Source organism: Misgurnus anguillicaudatus, chromosome 6, assembly GCF_027580225.2.
Source record: "Misgurnus anguillicaudatus chromosome 6, ASM2758022v2, whole genome shotgun sequence".
Classification (NCBI taxonomy): Eukaryota; Metazoa; Chordata; class Actinopteri; order Cypriniformes; family Cobitidae; genus Misgurnus; species Misgurnus anguillicaudatus.
In genome coordinates, this window is record NC_073342.2 from 27793238 (window position 1) to 27815217 (window position 21980).

General features: G+C 34.4%; 2 protein-coding genes across 3 annotated transcripts; both read left to right on the forward strand.

Moving 5' to 3' along the window:
- Positions 1-883: 883 nt before the first annotated feature.
- Positions 884-4540, forward strand: LOC129434005 (tumor susceptibility gene 101 protein). Of its 2 annotated transcripts, none has more exons than XM_073868885.1 (6): positions 884-1134; positions 1239-1326; positions 2290-2355; positions 2444-2607; positions 3694-3778; positions 4103-4540. In XM_073868885.1, the coding sequence occupies exons 1-6, from the start codon at positions 1090-1092 to the stop codon at positions 4204-4206; spliced, it is 552 nt and encodes a 183-aa protein (XP_073724986.1). In that variant the 5' UTR covers positions 884-1089; the 3' UTR covers positions 4207-4540. The 2 variants fall into 2 exon arrangements, with proteins under 2 accessions (XP_073724986.1, XP_073724987.1); XM_073868886.1 differs by having other exon boundaries at positions 1293-1326.
- A 207-nt stretch (positions 4541-4747) lies between these two features.
- On the forward strand, positions 4748-20241 carry LOC141364341 (tumor susceptibility gene 101 protein-like). The gene is made up of 10 exons (XM_073868884.1): positions 4748-5091; positions 5906-5993; positions 6108-6173; positions 6267-6430; positions 6593-6719; positions 9144-9201; positions 9361-9455; positions 12325-12527; positions 12649-12888; positions 18728-20241. The coding sequence occupies exons 1-10, from the start codon at positions 5050-5052 to the stop codon at positions 18815-18817; spliced, it is 1173 nt and encodes a 390-aa protein (XP_073724985.1). The 5' UTR covers positions 4748-5049; the 3' UTR covers positions 18818-20241.
- Positions 20242-21980: the final 1739 nt, after the last annotated feature.

Below are 21980 nucleotides of genomic sequence, written 5' to 3' on the forward strand. Positions count from 1 at the left end.
CCGCAACAGTCAGAAAACATCAACACTGACATATTTTCAAAATGACATGACAAACCTGAAAGAACATAATTTGGAGATTCTGCACATGCATTTAAAATCAAAGTATTATGCTTCTATTAATTAAATTAACATTTAATAAGCATCTGTTTCGGTAATGATAATCAAAATGTCGTGTAAGCATTCTGACAAGACAATATTTCAAATTAACTGTAAAAAAATGATCTTACCTGGTAGCCATCTTGAAGTAACTGGTCCATGTGCTTGGTCACTCAAAATCAAACTTTATTAAAATTCTGTTTGTGTGCTTAAACTGTTCTCAAAAAGTGTTGCGGAGGATGAGAACATCAGGCATGGACACATCATTTTCCTAATTTTTCTTCATTATTATTATACATGAATATTCAGTAAATATTTTTTCTGTCATCTAAAGTAGTCTAGCAAAACATCCATTTATTTTTTTATTTTTGTGTTAATTTGATTAAATTACAACATAACGCATGTTCAAACACAGCCAGACACATTGCGGTAATGAGAATTTCAGCAGAAAATGAGATTAAATTTCCAATTATAAATTCTTATGTTGAAATCACACATTGTGCAAGGTAGAACACAGTATTGTGTTAATTCTGATGCTTTTTAATGTTACTATATTACACATTTTAAAGCTAAAATCATTAGTGCCGTGGTGTTTCAATGGTTTCATGAGAATCACCCAAATCTGAGTTGATTAAACAAAAAAATTTAAGGCAGGAAAGATATTTTTTTAACCTAAATGTTTTGTACCCTTAACATTTTACTGGTTTACAAATGGTCCACTGCTGATATACAGACTGAATGACGTCATGCAGACGGCACAAAGACGCAGACGTCCATAGTATACCTTCGGCTTTAGACACACCAATGTTTATGTCTTGTTCATTTGCAAGTCTGAATAACCTTTAGTTTATGGCTTAATAGCAAATCTTTCTATCACTGTTTTGCTATTGGCTGCTCGGCAATAAAAGTTTTTTAAGTTTCCTGTGTTCCAAGTACTCCGTACTGTACTGTAAGCGCTGCTAACAGTTTCCTGGGTGGATTTGATTTAAAGTCATGACAGTTACAACTACTTGGGATCTTAGGAGAATTCTACCTAAGGTACATTTCTATTTTTACCATCTCTTCCACAATTGAGCTTCTTTTCTATAATTTAAATGAAATGTGAATATGTATTAAAGACATGTATGTTGATGTGTTGTAAGACATATGATCACAGGACAGAGGTCTTATCAGAAATCTCTACGGTTTTGTCTCAGCACAGACACCTCGAGGCTGTGACAGACAGATTTGGTAGGCATTTGGATAAAGGTTTGCTTATAACATATATGTGCTTGTTATGCTTCTTAAAATGCTCACATATTTTTGCTTTTCAACAAAGACCTCTTTTATTAGTTTTGATAACTAAACAAATCTAAACTGTGTCTAAGAGGATATGTAGGCTACAGTACACGATGCAACATTTATAACTTGCATACTTATTAATCAAGTATTTTGTTTAATAAGAACCAGATCCAACAGATCCCATATTTTTTTTAAGTTTATTCTACTGTAAAAAAATTGATCAATGTCATGAAAACATGTTTTTTACATTACTTCATCTAAATAAGCTCAAGTTCAACTATTTTAACTGTGTTAGCATTTAGCCTAGCCCCATTCATTCCTTAGGATCCAAACAGGAAGCCACCATACTTACTCGTATTTTGTGCCACAATACTTAGTGTGTAACTACTCATGTAACAGTCTTTAAATAGGAAAACATGGAAGTGTTTGGTGGCTTCTAAATTCATCTCTGTTTGGATCCTAAGAAATGAATGGGGCTAGGCTAAATGCTAACACATTCACGACACACTGTGCAAAGATGCAGTGCATGCATTGAAAAAAGATAGGTATGTATTAATTCGTCTAAGTTGAGGTAAGAACATGGTAAAATATTGTAAAACGGTGGTGTTTTCCTTTAAGAACTTAACTGAATAAAAAAGACAGGATTCGGCGCAATGTTTATAGTAAACTACTGTAATTGTATTGTTGTTATTTGCTGATTATTGTAACTTATGCTTATGATATCCTGTACATTTTTACTATTAACTCTTAGTATGGTGCTGTACTTATTATTACATAAAACTGTTTCGTAAAACTTTCTCCGATAAAATTCACATTATACCTAATACATTTTGATATGAACATTTTACAGATAGATACATGATTTCTTCAGTTTGACTTTCTGGTAAATGAGTCTTGTAAATTTTCTTACAGTTTTTAATGATGGCACAGTGAAGAACTTAATCTGTTTGATGGGAACCATCATGGTGGTATATAAAGGCAAGTTACAGGTTCAAGTTCCAGCCATAAAGATAATTGATAGCAAAATCATCTTCAAGTCACTGAACAACAAAACGTTGTTCTACAGGGAAACCATACAACATTCCTGTTTGTTTGTGGCTAAAGCAAAGTTATCCAAGAACTGCTCCCATCTGCTATGTGAAACCCACCCATGAAATGATGATTGTGTCCAGTAGGCATGTCAACAGCAATGGAGAGATCATGTTGCCTTACCTGGATGAGTGGAGACATGTAAGATGACCCGATATTGCCTCAAACTAATTAGTTTGGCTCTTTTCGGCAAATGTGACAAGTGATCATTTTAAATCACCAAGAATACAAATTAAGGTTAACCAATCCAACACTTTGGCTAGTTTAAAGGTGCATTGTGTAACTTTTACCAAGATCTCTTGACAGAAATGCAATATAATATACATAACTATATTATCAGTGGTGTATAAAGACCTTACATAATGAACTGTATTGTTTTTATTACCTTGGAATGAGCTGTTTGGAACATACACCGTGGGTCCCCTTACATGAAAGTCAGCATTTCTGGCCACCATGTTTCTATAGTAGCCCTAAATGGACAAACTGCTCTACAAAGCATTTCGTCATTACGCTGTCTTACATCAAAACCATGCGTGAAATTGTAGTCATCGAGACATTCACGCGGAAATTCGCATCATGGGAGCGGCTTCTGTGACTCTGCGCACTTCCTGTAATTACGTCACTACTAGAGCAAGCTCCTGATTAGTTAACGTGGCGCGTTTTTCCGCCAAAGTTCACCTTTTTTAACTTGCGTGTTTGCTGCGGCAACATTCAATTCGCACCGGGCAAAACACCTCATTCGCCCCGCGAGACCTCCATACGCGCGTCAACGTGTCTTCACATTGACTTAGCATTGAAATCACTCGTGCTTGACGCCTCTACCGCGACTGGTGTGAACGCAGCACTAGACGATGACATGTTTGTCCTGTGGCGGCTACCGTAGCTTCTCTATGCATTTCGAAAGGGAAGGGTGAACTGTGGACTGAGTAGTTGGTTGCAATTCACAATCTCACCTCTAGTTGCCACTAAAATCTACACACTGCACCTTTAATGCTTACATTTAGTTTCTGGATTTGGGCCGAAATGTTTCTGTAAGGCTCAGTGGTAGAGCGTTGCGTTAGCAGCACAAAAGGTAATGGGTTCAAACCCATGGAACACACATACTGATAAAAATGTATAGCTTGTGATGCACAGTAAAGTGCTTTTTGGATAAAAACCCTTGCCAGATGCATAAATGTAAATGTTTTCATTCTCTCTTTCTGATAGTTGTGTTTTTTTTTAACACAGACACAGTGTGATCTGCACAGTTTGATTCAGGTTATTATGGCTGTGTTTGGTGAAGTCCCTCCTCTGTGCATGCGACCAGAATACTGTGAGTATCCTTTACTTGTTCATTGATCCATCACAAACATTTCACATCCGTATTAAGCAATTTAACAATGTCTCTATCTGTTCTTCTGCATTCAGGGAAACAGATTTGAGATATGATAACAATGTACAAAGGTTGCTGAAGAAAACACAAATAATTTCATAAAACAAAAGAATATCTGAATGTTTTAAGCTTTGGTTAACCAGAAATCATTTTGCATTGCCAATGGATGAAAACTATTTTTATTTTATTTTAATGTTATAGTGACTTTAAAATGCTTGAATGGGTATTTATTTAGGTTTAATGACATTGCTGTTGTTTTTACAGCAGGCTCAGTTCACCCACCAATGTACTCAGTGGAGGAACTCTCGCATGTAAAGCTGGATACAGAAGATCATCTGTTCAATGAACTCAATGAAACAAGCTGTTAAAATAATTTGAAAAAAGTTTTTGTTAATGTAGACAGTGATATGAAAATGTACAAAATGTAAAATGGATAAGTTAGAAAATGAATGAATGATAAATTAAAGAAAATTAATGAAAGTTGAAATAAATAAATACATTAAAAATTATATAAAAATAAATAAAATAAAAAGAATTAGAAATTTAAAATACATGTAAATTCTCCAATTTGTATGTAAATGTAATGATTTGTTTAAGCATGGTTGCTGTTTTTAATGTAGATATTGTAATGTGGTTCATGCAGTTTTTACCCGCAATGTTGAATGTTTATTCATTGTACCCACAAAATAAAAAAGTCAAAGTGGGATTTAGTTATTTATCACATTCACTTTCATATATACACTACATATATAATTTGTACATTTAGTTTGTTTATGTAAGCGAATGATTGTGACAGGTTATACAAATATTTATTTTATGTTTGTAATTTATAAAAAAGGGCAATTTACATTTTATGTCCGTGTATGTCTGATACATATCGCTCCGAAAGACCTTTATTTTGAAAAACGGAAAACACTCCCACCGGAAGTGAAACTATCTTACAGTAGTGACGTTCATACCGTTCGTCGTGTTTATCTTCCTCGATATGAAAACTAGGAGTATTTACATTAATTACATTTAGTTAACTAACTATAACCATATGTTAACCAGTCAATAACAATTTGTTTCTGTATTAAAGAGACGTTTAAAAGGATTGTTGGGAGATTTAGGAAGTGTTTGGCCGGGCAGCAGGCCTGAGCTGAGACACACAGACATTTTATATCACACATCTATTAATTTATTTCTCAGGTGTTTTATTTTTGTGCTCAAACATGGCTGTCGTCAACGAAGGAGGTCTTAAAAAGATGTTGAAGGTTTGTGTCATGTCTTTTGGTCTTCTAAATTGGTCAGCTTTGAATTGTTACTTATGACAGAATATTATGAGGAAAATTTGATATTAATCATGTTATTTTATCGTTTAGCTTTATTAGTCTGGTTATTTTATGTCTAAATTTATCTGTATCTTTACCCATACGTCTATAATATTTTTTTTAAATAAAGCTGAAATATGCTTGCACAAATATATTCTTCACCAATATGTTTTTGGCCATTTTTATATATAAAAAAATAGATTTTAAAGCATGTCTATTCACGTCACATTGGAAGAAAAACTTGTAGACATAAAAGGGTTAAAATATAATTTTAAACTGCAAAAATATAATTATATATATTTTATCTTTTATACAAACTGATACATTTTAGAATTGTACTTTATTTATTTTATACAAACTTTTATATTTTGGCCAGGATTTTTTTCTTTTGCCATATGGGTTGTAAAATTGGAAATGTATTTGTTGCCCTTTGAAATATAAATTAATATGTAAAGGTTAAAACTAATTATATTTTCAAATGCAAAAATATATTTGATTAAACTGTATTTTCTATTAAATGTATTTAGCTTATATTTAAAACATATATTTGGCCGGATAAATTAATTTTTCCCATATGGGTAACTAGATTAAGTGCCTACTTATAGTAATGTAACGTTTTATAGTAATTTTTTTAATGAATAATTATTGCATTATTTAATGCTTGCTTACTTGATATTACTTTAATGGTTTCACTTTCATTATCAGTTTTCACTTTGTTGGGATTGTTTTCATTTATGTTTTGTTGTTTATATTTCAGCAATACAAATACAGAGATCTTACTGTCCGTGAGATTACGAATGTAATCTCTCAGTACAAAGACCTCAAACCTGTGATGGATGCTTATGGTAATTTTAGATCTTTCCCATAAATCACATTTTTTTTTAAAGCAAATATCATAGCTGCCAGGCGTTATTCAAAGCATATATTTCATGCTTTTTTAAACACTTTTTCATTCACAGTATTTAATGACGGCTCTTCAAGAGACCTCATGAGTCTTACAGGGACTGTACCAGTTAGTTATAGAGGTGAGTTAGACATTTAACAACACTGTTTTTAATCCAAGATGAAAACGCTAAACTTTATGTCATGTCCTAATTTTTTTCTGCCTCTTTATAGAGGGAATGTGTACAATATTCCTGTGTGCCTCTGGCTGCTGGACACGTATCCCTACAATCCCCCTATTTGTTTCGTGAAGCCCACCAGTGCGATGATGATCAAGACTGGCAAACACATTGACGCCAATGGCAAGATCTACCTTCCCTATTTGCATGAGTGGAAACATGTAAGACCTTATCACCTCACTACCCAACAAGTCACCACATAACAGAACAGCTTAGCAAGGGACGAAAACCACCTACATGTTCACATTATAAAGTACGTTTAGTTTTGAACATTTGGTCATTAAAGAAATAATAATCTTTGTTTTTTTCTCATCATTCATCAGCCTCAGTCAGATCTGTATGGGCTCATCCAGGTGATGATTGTTGTGTTTGGCGAAGAGCCACCTGTGTTCTCCAGACCCACAACACAACCTCCTTATCAAGCCTTCCAGGCAGCTGGACCTCCCAACCGTAAGTAAAGATTTTAATCTTCTCCAGATCAGCCATGTATTTGTAAGGCCAGTAACATATATATTTGTATACATGAATTGAAAATTATTGGCATTTGGCAAAATGTCTCCGCAAACATATGAGCCAAAGTATAAACACTTAGGCGAGGCATAGATGATGTTTATTCGACAAAGATGTGTTAAAAAAACTGAAAATATTTTCCTTTGTGTTTATGTTTTTCACGAACACACGACGACGCTGTCAAAAAGATCCATGTTTACAATAATTCAATATTAGTATATTTTGCGGAATAACACATATTTTAATACAGTGGTTCTCAAACTTTTTCAGCGTGCGGCCCCCCTTTTGTATGACACATTCCTTTGCGGCCCCCCCAAAGAAACTTTATGACAAGAAACTGTTTTTAAAACTCAACTTTTGATTAAACAAAACATATTAAATGATACGAAGTAGTGCTGTTGGTTATTAGTCTTATTTTTTAGGTTTAATTGAACACAGAATTCTTGATAAAATAATTTATTTTATAAAATGTCATAAAACTGGGCTCCCCCTGGCACCATCTCGCGGCCCCCCTGGGGCCACTGTGAGAACCACTGTTTTAATATACATAAAAGCGGCCCGTTCACATGTCACATCTAAAAACGTGTGTTAATCCCGGGTCAAGGCGCTTCTTCCTTCCAAAGCGCGCTCCTGTGGCGTCTTTCGTAGCTAAGGAACCATGAGCCGCACTCAAACAAGTAATGTCTGTGCTCATATGTACCTTGCGACAATTCATATTATTGTCACCACATGATCAATTTATTCTTTGTGGGCATTCTTTGCCGTTAATTCCGAGGCTTTTTAAACATTCATAACGTTATCAGAGTTATATCACACCAAACTAAATTTTGAAGTATACCGTCAATGGCCATATCATCCAGCCCACCGATCAGCAAAGATTAGCATTGTTTCGGTAGTGTCGTGAAAATGCGGGACACTTTTTTCTACGTAAAGTTTCATGACCTACAAAGAAATTATAAAATAAAAAAAAGTTGAACTTAAAAATCTAAAAGATTTTTTTTCAATACCAAAATGAAATAAAATGCAAAAATTATACAAAATAACTTTCATGATGTGAAGTTTATGGGTTAGGGACAGCCACCTCCCAATTAAAGGGATACTTCACCGATTTAGCATTCAGCTTTGTATCTGTAGAAACCCGGCAGTATTACTGAATGACCATGTTTCCCTCCATCATTTCCCCCTGAGAGGAGAGATATCTGCATTTTGGTTCTGCAAAAAAGTCCTCCGATGATGCAAAAATCGTCATATTACATCATCGGAGGACTTTTTTGCAGAACCAAAATGCAGATATCTCTCCTCTCAGGGGGAAATGAGGGAGGGAAACATGGTCACTCAGCAACACTGCCGGGTTTCTACAGACACAAAGCCGAATGCTAAATCGGTGAAGTATCCCCTTAACTCTTTCCCCGCCATTGACGAGTTATCTCTTCAATTAAGAGAAAACATTTGCAACATAAAAAAAGTGTTCATGAGCAGTACCGCGATTCACACATAATACTGTTATCCACTAGATGGCATACTTACCTAATTTATAAAAAACTGAAGCAAAACGTTATTTACTAATTTTAGACTCTGTGTATGTTTTGATAATCGTTCCGAATCTTATCTCTAACAAAATTCCTTCACAAAAATTATTAGCAATTATTTCAGCTTTTTACCCTTTTTTTTAAATACCCATATTTAAGAGTTTTATGCAGAAAAAAAATATAGATATGATGAAAAGTTATTTTCCCCCGTTTTGTTTGTTTGAAAGCAGAGGATCTGTTCTTTCATTTCATATATTTGTATGTTTATATAGTTTTAGAAGAAAATTTTTAAAGAAGGCATTTTGTGAAACTTTAGTGAAAATCACAAAAAAATGGCTGGCAGGGAATGAGTTAAAAGTTATTATAGGCTTCAATAGATAATAGAAGGATCTTAGTAAACATCTAAAATTTAAGTACTTAAATACTTTCTTAATGTGTTTTTTGTTTTACTGACAGCTTAATACTTTTATTATTATTATTCATCAAGCAATACTAGAAAGCTTCATGCCAGTGATATCACGCATTTCATTGCATTTTATTTCATAAAGTAATTTTCATCGTAATAATAAAAACATAAATAAAAGAGCGTGTTCAATGGCGCATTCGTTTTTCTGTGATATTGAAATTGATGTGTAGAAGTTTTACTAATATTAAATAATAAAATTGTGTTATTGTGACAAACCTTAATAGACCATATACATGTATACAGTATATTTATTTTGGCCTATATTGTGCATATATGAACTAAACAAATTTCAGTCAGTATCTGTTTTAAACAGCAGATGTCTCCCAGCAGCAGCAGGGCTTTTAAAATTGTTTGTCTTCCGCTTCACAGAGTCCTATATGCCAGGAATGCCAGCAGTATCTTCCTACGGTCCCGGTCCCAACCCATGGTAATCCTTACTTTTGTCTGACAAAAATCACATCCAACAAATCCACACACTCTCTGAACCATTATAAAATATGTTGTTTTTTTAATGAATTTATGATGCTTTAACTGCATTAAAAGGTTGTGTGATAAGAATGCATTTAATGATTTCTGTCTCCTTTAGTGGTTATCCGGGATATTCTTATCCAGGAGGGAACGCTTATCCTGCCGCAGGCGGTCCAGCACATTACACTTCCCAGACTCCTACTAATGCTGTGGGTAAGTTAACATGGACCTCAGTTTTTAGTTTGTATATATAGGCAATCTTTCATTTCAGATAAAGATTATAGGTGTTAAAAACATGCAGACGTTTTATTACTATGAATAAGGGCGCATTGCTCAACATAGCTGCTCTAGTGACAAAAGTCCCGCCTTTCAGTAAAAACAACCAATCAGAAATCGTTAAAGACTGATGAGGTCAGGTACTCACCTACTTTTGCACAAATATGCGCAATTTAAGCAAAAGTTATGGTACAGTTGATGTTAGGTTCAAATGTCAAGTTGTTTTATAGGGGGATTTTAGAGATATCGCTCTTCTCCCATTCAAGTTGATAGGACTTGGTCTTGTAAGACTGAAATAGCTGCCTGGAGGCATTGCAAACTTCCCTGAAGGGACTTTGTTTCAGATTAACTTTATTTGATTAACATGATTTGTCAGGTTTTTTTGGAGTCTATTCATGCAAGACTTTGTACTTGGCTGCAAGTTTATTGCATACTTTAAAATCTGAAAATAAATGTCTGACATGAGGCTACATGTCATGTTGTGCTTTAACAATCGCATGATATGATGTGAGCATATCAATGTCAGCTTTATAATATTATATAATACTTGACCCTGACCTCTGGTCTTCTCTCTGGATTGGTGGCGAGTGTACAGTGACCTCTCTGGAGCGCCGGGAAAGGTTGGCCTTGTAACTGGACTCTGTTCTGGGAAAGGTCAAAGGGCGTGATCCACTTTGACAGAGCCTGGAGTGCTTATATTTAGATGTACAGGAGTGTAAAGATATCATTGCACAGTCTTACAGTGTCAGGCTGCTTTGAACCATGACATTCAATTTAGTGTCTCAGCACAGTACAGCAGAGATACAACTACATGTAAAATAGAAATAAAACATATAAAATAGAGATATAATCGTAGGTCACCTTTTATTACATTATTATTAAGGTTATTATTAACTTTTATTATTACTTATACGATCGGGCTGTTAAATGCTTAATTCTGCTTGTTTGGGGTGTGCAATTTAATTTAAGGTGTGCAATTATTTATTAGGGAACGCACACCTGTATTTCATTGACTGTTTTAAAGTCCAGTATCACGTTGCCATGTTTCATGAAAAAAAAAGGTTTTAGCTTACTCCATACAAAGAGCATGCACGTGTGTTTGCAGTAATGAGACAGAAAAGCCGGTGAGCAGTGTCAGTATTTATTTATTCATTTATTTATTTTTATTAATTTAGCTATTAAGGACATTTACAAATGCACATGCAAACCTAACCCTAATAGGGCGAACACACCAAACGCGAATTTAACAATTTCGCGAGTATATTGCAAAGTCGATGCAAAGAACCGAATATACACGAATTTGCGCGGTGAAATGCGAATAACATGAAATGGGCGGTGAAATTGCTGCAAACACGCACTATTCGCTTCAAACGCGTCTTCTGCGCAAGTTAAAATTATTCAACTCAAGGAAAGTGACACGAAGTTAGTAATCTAGAACAAGAAACGAGATGCTTCACGTTTGGTGTAATGCAGCGTAATGCAGTGTAAACACCAGAAACTAATTTTATTATTTTCGTAAGTAAAAAGTCAATGCAAAGACACTCATATACTGCAAAATATGACACTCTTACTTAGTTTTTTTGTCTTGTTTTCAGTACAAATATCTTAAAATTATTAAATTAAGATGCTTTTTCTTTATTAGCAATATGACCTAAGAAAATAAGTCTAGTTTTTAGACAAAAAATATACAGTTTGAGTGAATTTGTGCTTAAAACGAGCAAAAAATCTGCAAATGGGGTGAGAAAAAAATCTTGAAATAAGTTCACTTAATTCAAGAAAAAATGTCTCACCTCATTGGTAGATATTTTTGCTTGTTTAAATGTAAACTTAAATGTTATATTTTTCTCATCAAATTTTTAGATATTTTTACTAAAAAAACAAGACAAAAACACTACACTGCAAAAAATGATTTTCAAGAAAAAATCTCTTAGTATTTTTGTCTTGTTTTCAGTAAAAATATCTAAAAATTCTTAAATTAAGAAATTCTTGATGTGCAAAACGACCAAAGAAAATAAGTCTAGTTTTTAGACCAAAAATATCAAATTTAAGTGATTTTGTGCATAGAACAAGCGAAAAAATCTGCCAATGGGGTAAGCAAATTTTTCTTGAATTGTTCTTGAATTTAGTGTTTAAGAAAAATGTTCAAGATTTTTTGCTTACCCCATTGGCAGATTTTTTTGCACAAAATCACTTAAATTTTATATTTTTTTCTTATTTTCTTTGGTTGTTTTGCTCATCAAGAAGACATATCTTCATTTAAGAATTTTTAGATATTTTTACTGAAAACAAGACAAAAATACTAAGAATTTTTTTTCTTGAAAATTATTTTTTGCAGTGTATTAGGAAATTAAAGGGGTTTTTACAATGCCACTGATATGTGCATTGTGTTTTTAATTATACCCTGTCCATAGGGCTGCACTATAAATTGCATGCGTTTGTCACGCGCAACTCGTCAGTAATGCCGGTTACTGATGTGATGCGCGTGGGATCGCATGCGATTTATCGCACAGCCCTACCTGTCCAGAAAACCTTCCCATAGTGTAAAACTAATAAATAGTAATTACTAGTAATAGTAAGTACTAGAGAAACATGACAAATACACAAACATATGGATTTTTGCGGTGTGCTCTTTTCAAATATAAACCAAAATTTGGATTATCGAACCTTGCACCAGGGTTTTTAAACAGATTTTGGGTTTGGTTCGTGAAACGGCTTTCAAACTTATTAAATTAACCAAACATTACTGTTAAACAAATCTGTGTCTTTCGCAAAACCTCCATCACTAATGTCTTTTATCTTCCTCAAGGCCCGAGTCGCGATGGTACCATTGGTGAGGACACCATCAGAGCTTCACTTATCTCAGCTGTGAGTGATAAACTACGCTGGAGAATGAAAGAAGAGATGGACAGAGCGCAGGCCGAGCTGGATGCTCTCAAGAGGACTGAGGAAGACCTGAAGAAAGGACACCAGAAGCTGGAGGACATGGTGTCCCGTCTGGACCAGGAAGTGGTAAGTACATTTGCAATGACGAAGGTGTTCATTTTCATCTATTATAATTCTCTACTAACAACATCAATATGTAAGAGAAAAATTCAAGCTAAAGGATATGTTTTTGTTTCGATGTTTTCAGGCTGAGGTAGACCGAAACATCGAGCTCCTCAAGAAAAAGGATGAAGAACTCAGTGAAGCTTTGGAGAAAATGGAGAACCAATCGGAAAACAATGACATCGATGATGTCATCATACCGACGGCTCCGCTCTACAAACAGATCCTGAATCTCTACGCGGAGGAGAACGCCATAGAAGACACTATCTTTTACCTTGGGGAAGCCTTGCGGAGAGGAGTCATCGACCTGGAGGTCTTTCTCAAGGTTTGTTTTGGATTTCACACATCCATGACTCCGTCTTTCACTTTATAGGTCCTTTAAAGGGATAGTTCGGCCAAAAATGATATTAAACCCATGATTTACTCACCCCCAAGCTGTCCGAGTTCCATATGTCCAACGTTTTTCAGACAAACACATTTTCGGATATTTTAGAAAATCTTTCAGTTAATTAAATGTGAAGTTACTAGGGGTGGCACGGTTCATGAAAAAAATCCGAACCGTTCGGTTCGCTTGTCTCGGTTCGGAGCGCGTGTGTGCCGTACGGTTCAACGGTTCATGGCATGCTCAATGTAGCCTCATGCCCTGTATGTGACCCCAGATAGCGTGTTTCCCTTTCGCCAATAGCGCGAAAGAAGAGGTGACTGTTGTGGAGAGTGAGTGCTGCCGGTCATGTTACGTGTAGAAATGGCAAGAGGGAGAGAAATGGAGGTCTGCCCGGAGTTGGAGGATGCCCCAGTGTCCTATAAGTTTGGTGTGTGGAAATTTTTTTTATTTCATGTTACCTGTGATGACAGCGGAAATAAAACAATAGATACAGCCACACGCGACAGCCTTCTCTCCGACCATTTATCTAATCTGAGGTAATGAACACTGTTTTACGTCTTTTCGTATTCAGCGCTATTTTTAGCCTTTCATTGATAAAACGAAAGCGGCTGATTTCCGTGTAGTTTCATTTTGCTAGCGTGTGAAAGTTGCGCGATCTTATTTCATAAACTGCCCCTTAAAGTAATCAGGACAGAAGTAGTCAAAAGTGGACAAAAGAGACCTATTTAAATATAACAGGTGTAAACGTTATGTTTCTCTCTCATCCACATATACTCTCTGCAGTATTTAAGCAGCCTCTCAGTAATAAATCTTAGAGCTACACTGAAGTTGGCATTTTGATAAATGCAAGTTATCTTTGTGTGCTAAAAAGGCACATAAGTTCATGTAGATGGCAATACACATTCTCTTTTTTGCCAAATAAATGAAAAGCATGTTGAAATCATCAATGTCTTCCCTCTTGCTGTATCAAAATCTCACCTGGCTTTCCTCAGAGATGGTCCCAATAATGTGCTTAAAGTCAAATTCAGTTTGTGCATGATTACATGATATAACTTTTTTAATACTGTATCCTAAATTATGGATAATTAATACATTAATAAGATAATACATTTCTGGAGTGTTAAAAAAAATAACAACAAGAACCGTACTGAACCGAGAACCGTGACCATAGAACCGTGATACGAACCGAACCGAGGGTTTTGTGAACCGTGCCACCCCTAGAAGTTACGGGGTCCACGACCTTCAAGTCCAAAAAAGTGCGTCCATCCTTCACAAAATAAATCCAAACGGCTCCAGGATGATATATAAAGGTCTTCTGAGGGTAATCCACGCGGTGTTGTTGTAGAAATATCCTAAAACTTGTGTTTCCCACAGGATTTTGAGAGACTGTGGTGGTGATGACGTCACCCGCTAATTAGCATATATGTGACGTCATCATGTTGTGTTTGCGTTTGATCTAGTGTTGGCACCTGAAATATGTTTCACTTCTACTCTTTGATCTGTATCTGTATTTGATCTGTATTATATATCAAATTATGTTTTAAGCCGAATTAAGCTGTTTTAAATAGTGAAATAAAAATGTAAATGGGAATCATGAAAATTCTATTTGTGGGGGCCAGTGATGATTCTGTGGTGGGCCACCACAAATAAATCAATGTATGGGAAACACTGAACTAAAATAACTACCTTCCGGTAGCGCTGCCATTAGTCGCGTCCGCATTCAGGATGAGTGCTTACGCAGCCCACGGAGGCTACTCTGCTGCTGCTGTGTTCCCCTGCCCTCTGAATTTGTCATACATCACTAAGAAAAGTGCGTACACTACGCTAATACTCTGTCCTGAATACAGAGGAGTCTAAAGCCCTATTCGGACGGGATTAGTTTTACAGGAGGACCTCTGAGAAAATCGTGCTTCTCAGAGGTCATCTGTGTTTTTAATCCCGTCCGAATCGGCCATGTCTGTGTTTTTCTCTGACGACCTCCGTAAGAATTCCAGAGCAATTTACCTACTGTTTTTCGCCGAACTCAGAGGTCCTCTGAGAAATTTAATCCCGTCCGAATGCAAATGTCTGTGTTTGCCCGCAATATCTTTTGAAAACGCGGTTCATTTCGTGTTTTGGCCAACGTGATCTGCCGTAAGGTCTTACTAATGCGCGTATATTGTATTTGCTGAGTCCCATTCATTCAGATATGAATGTTTTTTCGCATTCGGCAAAATAAAGTAATTAAATCAAGACGAGCTGAATATCATACACTGTTAAGACTGGCCACTGTAAAATCATTAACATTATAAGAAACTCCGTTCAAAGTTGTTCAACTCCGGAATGGTAATGTTAATTGATAAAGATAATAAATATTTATTAATCATTATTTCTTCATTTCTTTTGTGTTGATTATAAGCAGACAGTTATATAAAACATGTAGGCTAACGTTACTTTAGTAGGATTTGTATATTTTATTTTGATTTGTAAAAATTAAAGTAATAAATTACATGTTCTGTCATAATTTTACATTTAAAGCAAAATATTAAACATTACAAACACCCGTATCCAGAGCACGTGATCTTATGCAACGCCCAAATGCATGAAACAGACACTCCCATCTCTGGAATAGCCTGCATCATTTTAATCCCGTCCGAATCGGTACATAAAATCACAGACGTCCTGGGGTAAACGTTGAAACTCAAACGTCGTTTGGAAAACTACTCCCGTCCGAATAGTGCTCAAGATGGCGGCGCTCTTTTAGTTATTTTAGTTTATAAAGTTTTACAACCCCAAAACAGAAAAAGTTGGGACACAGTAGAAATTGTGAGTAAAAAAGGAATGGAATCATTTACAAATCTCATAAACTTATATTTTATTCACAGTAGAATATAGATAACATATCAAATGTTGAAAGTAAGATATTTTGAAATGTCATGTCAAATATTGGCTCATTTTGGATTTCATGAGAGCTACACATTCCAAAAAAAGTTGGGACAGGTAGCAATAAGAGGCCAGAAAAGTTAAATGTATATATAAGGAACAGCTGGAGGAGGACCAATGTTTAGAAATAGGAATGTTGTCCCAATCTTGTATAAAACAGGCTTCTAGTTGCTCAACGGTCTTAGGTCTTCTTTGTCGCATCTTCCTCTTTGTGATGCACCAAATGTTTTCTATGGGTGAAAGATCTGGACTGCAGGCTGGCCATTTCATTACCTGGATCCTTCTTCTAGGCAGTCTTGATGTTGTAATTGATGCAGTATGTGGTCTGGCATTGTTATGTTGGAAAATGCAAGGTCTTCCCTGAAAGAGACGACGTCTGAATGGGATCATATGTATCTAGAACTTGGATAAACCTTTCAGCATTGATGGTGCCTTTCCAGATCTGTAAGCTGCCCATGCCAAACGCACTCATGCAACCCCAAACCATCAGAGATGCAGGCTTCTGAAAAGAGCGCTAATAACAACTTGGGTTGTCCTTGTCCTCTTTAGTCCGGATGAAATGGCGTCCCAGTTTTCTAAAAAGAACTTCAAATTTTGATTCGTTGGACCAGAGAACAGTTTTCCACTTTACCAAAGTCCATTTTAAATGAGCCTTGCCCAGAGAAAACACTTGTGCTTCTGGATCATATTTAGATATGGCTTCTTTTTTGACCTACAGAGTTTTAGCTGGCAACAGCGAATGACACAGTGGATTGTGTTCACTGACAATGTTTTCTGGAAGTATTCCAGAGCCCATGTTATGATTTCCATTACAGTAGCATTCCTGTATGTGATGCAGTGCCGTCTAGGAGCCTGAAGATCACGGGCATCCGGTATGGTTTTCCGGTCTTGACCCTTACGCACAGAGATTGTTCCAGATTCTCTGAATCTGTGAATGATATTATGCACTGTAGATGATGATAACTTCAATCTCATTGCAATTGTCTCTGAGAAACTCAGAAAACTATTTTTCGCTGCAGCATTGGGGGAATTGGTGATTCTCTGCCCATCTTGACCTCTGAGAGACACTGCCACTCTGAGAGGCTCTTTTTATACCCAATCATGTTGTCAATTGACCTAATAAGTTGCAAATTGGTCTTTCAACTGTTCCTTATATGTACATGAAAAGTTTCTGGCCTCTTATTGCTACCTGTTCCAACTTTTTTTGGAATGTGTAGCTCTCATGAGATACAAAATGTGCCAATATTTGGCATGACATTTCAAAATATCTTACTTTCAACATTTGATATGTTATCTATATTCTACTGTGAATAAAATATAAGCTTATGAGATTTGTAAATTATTCCATTCCTTTTTTACTCACAATTTCTACTGTGTCCCAACTTTTTCTGTTTTGGGGTTGTAAATATGAATATTTCTACAACAGCACCGCGCGGATTACCCTCAGAAGACCTTTGTTTATCATCCTGGAGCCGTTTGGATTTATTTTGTGAAGGAGGGACGCACTTTTTTTGGACTTGAAGGTCATGGACCCCGTAACTTCACATTTAATTAACTGAAAGATCTAAAACATTTTCTAAAATATCCGAAAATGTGTTTGTCTGAAAAACGATGGACATCGTGGGTTTAATAATATTTTTGGCCGAACTATCCCTTTAAGCATCACAAATCCATAAATTACACTGCAAAGGATTATTTTATAAAAAACATTTCTTAGTATTTTTGTCTTGTTTTTAGTAAAACTTTCTAAAAAAATCTTAAATTAAGATGCTTTTTCTTGATGAGCAAAACGACCCAAGAAAATAAGTTTAGTTTTTAGACCAAAAATATCAAATTTAAGTGATATTTTGCATAAAACAAGCCAAAAAAAATCTGCCAAAGGGGTAAGCAAATTTTTCTCGAATTTTTCTTGAATTTAGTGTTTAAGAAAAATTTTCAAGATTTTTTTACTTACCCCATTGGCAGATTTTTTTGCTTTTTACTAAAAACAAGACAAAAATACTAAGATTTTTTTTCTTGAAAATCATTTGTTGCAGTGTAGGAACAAGATTTTCAACAGATGCAAGCATGTTTTTAGTTAGTGCTATACATTTTGGTAATTTGAACAAGTATTTGAATAACCACCTGATATTTAGCTTTCTAGTTCAAATAATTGCTTTGCTTTATATTGTTGTCCATACTAGGTAAGTGCACTAAGAGGGATGCACACAGCTTAAACACTTTCATTACATAAAAACACTGCAAAAAATGACTTTCAAGACAAATTTTGCTTAGAATTTTTGTATTGTTTTCAGTAAAAATATCTAAAAATTCTTAAATTAAGATTTATTTTCTTGATAAGCAAAACGACCCAAGAAAATAAGTTTAGTTTTAGTTTAGCAAAAAAATCTGCCAATTGGGTAAAAAAAAATTCTTGAATTTAGTGTTGAAGAAAAATGCTCAAGATTTTTTTGCTTACCCCATTGGCATATTTGTTGTTGCTTGTTTTATGCACAAAGTCACTTAGATTTGATTTTTGGTCTGGAAACTGGACTTGTTTTCTTGGGTCGTTTTGCTCATGAAGAAAAAGCATCTTAATTTAGAATTTTTTTTCTATTTTTACTGAAAACAAGACAAAAATATTAAGTAAAATTTTTCTTGAAAGTCATTTTTTACACAACTTCATTTTGGTGATGGGTTGTATTGTGGATTTTAGCATGCGAATAACCAGTGTGCAACTGCGTTTTATAAAAAATACAGTAGTAGTGAGAGTTAACTTTTGTCCCATTCATCTGCACCATACGTTGCACAAAAATGCCTCCCTATCAGTAGTATCCTTATGTTTGATGTCCCTCTTCAACTTGTATTTTGTCCTCAGCACGTGCGTCTGCTGTCTCGAAAACAGTTCCAGCTGCGAGCGCTCATGCAGAAAGCACGCAAGACCGCTGGACTCAGTGACCTTTACTGACCTTGCTGCCACCAATACACCAACACTCCAGCTCTGACCACATTATCCAGACTCTTATCCAAGTTGCTTTCTGTGTTATTTCAGTTGGAGTATGTTAGTTTTCACTGCTGTTAGATGCTGATTTTCTTTTTATGATTGTAAAATCAGCATTATAATAAATGTAAATCGAGTACGGTGCAAGAGCTAAACGTTACAGAGTAGACCTGAGCATTATAAGCAAAGATGACATACGGGTGAGTTTCGCAAAGACAAACGCATTTCGGCTGTTTTGTAACGTATAAGAGCGCTTGCCCAATTTCCTGAAAGATTTCGTGAGATTCAACTATTATACACATTATGTTTCTACTATTTGAGATTCTCAAGTTAAACTGGCATGCGTTTGAGCTTCGACTTTAGATACTACTGCTATTAACAGTATAGAGTTACAAGTCTCATGACATTTCAAAATGTGACATCATCAACACAGAATATATAAGAATATTTCTTTGTCGATCAGCTGTTTCATTCACTTTCAAATTGTTAATTTATGAAAACCTTCATATATGACAATAACTACTACTTGTGGATGTTTCAGTCTTGTTAGATTTACTTTGCTGAATATTTATCTATACTCATTACAATTGGGAATTATTTCCAGATTTATTATGTTAGACCTGTAAATCATTTAGCTGTATACAAATTTTTTTTTTGACTAATCACTGCAAAAATGGCTTTTTTTCATTACAAATATCTAAAAATTCTTAAATCAAGACGTATTTTCTTGATGAGCAAAATGAGAAAAAAGTCTAGTTTTTGGACAAAAGATGTGCAGTTTGGGTGAATTTGTGCTTAAAACAAGCAAAAAATCTGCCCAAAAAGTTTTGTTTTACCCCATTGACAGATTTTTTGCTTGGTTTAATTACAGGTTCACTTGAATTGTGTATTTTGGTCTAAAAACTAGACTTATTTTTTGGGGTCATTTTGCTCATCAGGAAAATACATCTTGATTTAAGATTTTTTTTTAGATTTTTGTAATGAAAACAAGACAACAATACTAAGAAAGTCATTTTTTGCAGTGTATTTTGAAAATGTAAAAGCTACAAACTGTCGTACTGTACCATTACACTCCACCTTTATGTAAATTAACAAAAATTGTATGTTTGAGAAGTCCTTGAAACAATCTTTTTGTTGCATTTCAAATATTTTAGTGCACATTTGGGATGTGAACTAGATTTTAAGACCTAAATTGCTCTTTTATAAGGGGAGACATTGCGCCCTTATCTGATAATATTTGTTCTTATTTGTTTCAGTCTGTAGTTTTTTATGTCACGCAGATCAATAAAAGTATATGATCTTTATTTGGGATGGTTGACATGTGAACAGACGGCCTTTGTAGTAATTTCCTGCATGGTGTACGGCATTGTAGACAGAGATATCTCACCCTAGATTGACCTACTATTAATGTTCAACTAATCTCAAGAACATTTGGTCTATTTTAAACTACAACTATGCAAACAGTCCACTAACCCAGTTTTATACCATCAGCTACTATTGAGTAAATAAAAGACAAGCAGGTTAAGTTGTGCATTCTGGTTGGCATTGTTGATTGTTTATCTTTTTACAGACTGACAGAACTCAACATACAGACTTGTACAAATAAAAGAACAAGTAGTTGGGATTATTTAGATATAAATATCATTCATTTTATTTTATGCCAGATTTTGAGGTGTTCTGCTTACTTTTTGTTGGTTTTTGCTTATTTTTAAACATTCTGTAATTGAGGCATTGTACAGTTGTGGTTGCTTTTAAGTACAACGCCACACTTTGAGTGTTTACACAATCAAACACTGTTAATACCTTTTAACATGACAACATCAAAACATTTCACTTCTTATATTAGCTATCAAAACGTTTCACTTTTTATAGCTATAGCCGACAAAACATTTAACTTTTTATATTAGTTATATTAGCTATTAAAATGTTTCACTTTTTTATTTTTAGCTATTAGCAAACAAAACATTTCACTTTTTATGTTAGCTATTAGCCGTCGAAACGTTTCACTTATTATTATAAACGATTAGCCAACAAAACGTTTCACTTTTTTATATTAGCTATTAGCCAACAAAACATTTTACTTTTTATGTTAGGTATTAGCTGTCGAAACGTTTCACTTATTATTATAAACGATTACCAACGAAATGTTTCAATTTTTATATTAGCCATCCAAACGTTTTACTTTTTATATTAGCTATTAGCCAACGAAACGTTTCACTTTTTATATTAGCTATTAGCCGTCAAAATGTTTCACTTTTTAAATTAGCTATTAGCCAACGAAACTTTCTCTTTTTATATTAACCATTAGCCATCGAAATATTTAATTTTTTATATTAGCTATTAGCCAACAAAACGTTGCATTTTTATATTAGCTATTAGCCAACAAAACGTTGCATTTTATATTAGCTATTAGCCATCGAAACATTTAACTTTTTTATTTTAGCCATTAGCCATCGAAACGTTTAACTTTTTAAATTAGCTATTAGCCAACGAAACATTTCACTTTTTATATTAGCCATTAGCCATCGAAATATAATTTTTTTTTATATTAGCTATTACCCAACAAAACGGTAAATTTTTTATATAAGCTATTAGCCATCAAAAAAATTTAACTTTTTAAATTAGCTATTAGCCAACAAAATGTTGCATTTTTATATTAGCTATTAGCCATCGAAACATTTAACTTTTTTATTTTAGCCATTAGCCATCGAAACGTTTAACTTTTTATATTAGCCATTAGCCAACAAAAAATTAACTTTGCCTGTAAAAAATGTAACAAAACTCTGTCCTTTTATTTAACAGGCCTCATTTATAAAAGTACAATGAATTTGTGTAAAATAATTTTTTACATCAATTGTGCACTTAATGCTACAATTCAAAATCTCTCAGAAAATAATTTTTGCATAATTTGTTGTATTTTTCAAATCGCATTTACATAAAACGATTTTAAAACTAATTTACATACAAAAAGTTTCACAAACCTATACATATACACTTTCTTACACTGACAGGTTTTTTAAATAATTTATTTTTTTTAAGAGTTACCAGCATTTTGCTGCACATGTAAGTACACTAAATGAAACAGATGTTTTATAAATCTTCAGTTGTATTTGTTGGTCTTGGTGAAAAA

Coding starts and splice junctions, on each gene's coding strand:
- LOC129434005 (XM_073868885.1), top strand. CDS start 1,090: ATGACAGTTACAACTACTTGGGATCTTAGGAGAATTCTACCTAAG. Junction 1,327..2,289: donor GGCTGTGACAGACAGATTTG/GTAGGCATTTGG, acceptor ATTTTCTTACAG/TTTTTAATGATGGCACAGTG. Junction 3,779..4,102: donor GTGCATGCGACCAGAATACT/GTGAGTATCCTT, acceptor TTGTTTTTACAG/CAGGCTCAGTTCACCCACCA.
- LOC141364341 (XM_073868884.1), top strand. CDS start 5,050: ATGGCTGTCGTCAACGAAGGAGGTCTTAAAAAGATGTTGAAG. Junction 5,092..5,905: donor GTCTTAAAAAGATGTTGAAG/GTTTGTGTCATG, acceptor TTTATATTTCAG/CAATACAAATACAGAGATCT. Junction 12,528..12,648: donor CCCGTCTGGACCAGGAAGTG/GTAAGTACATTT, acceptor CGATGTTTTCAG/GCTGAGGTAGACCGAAACAT.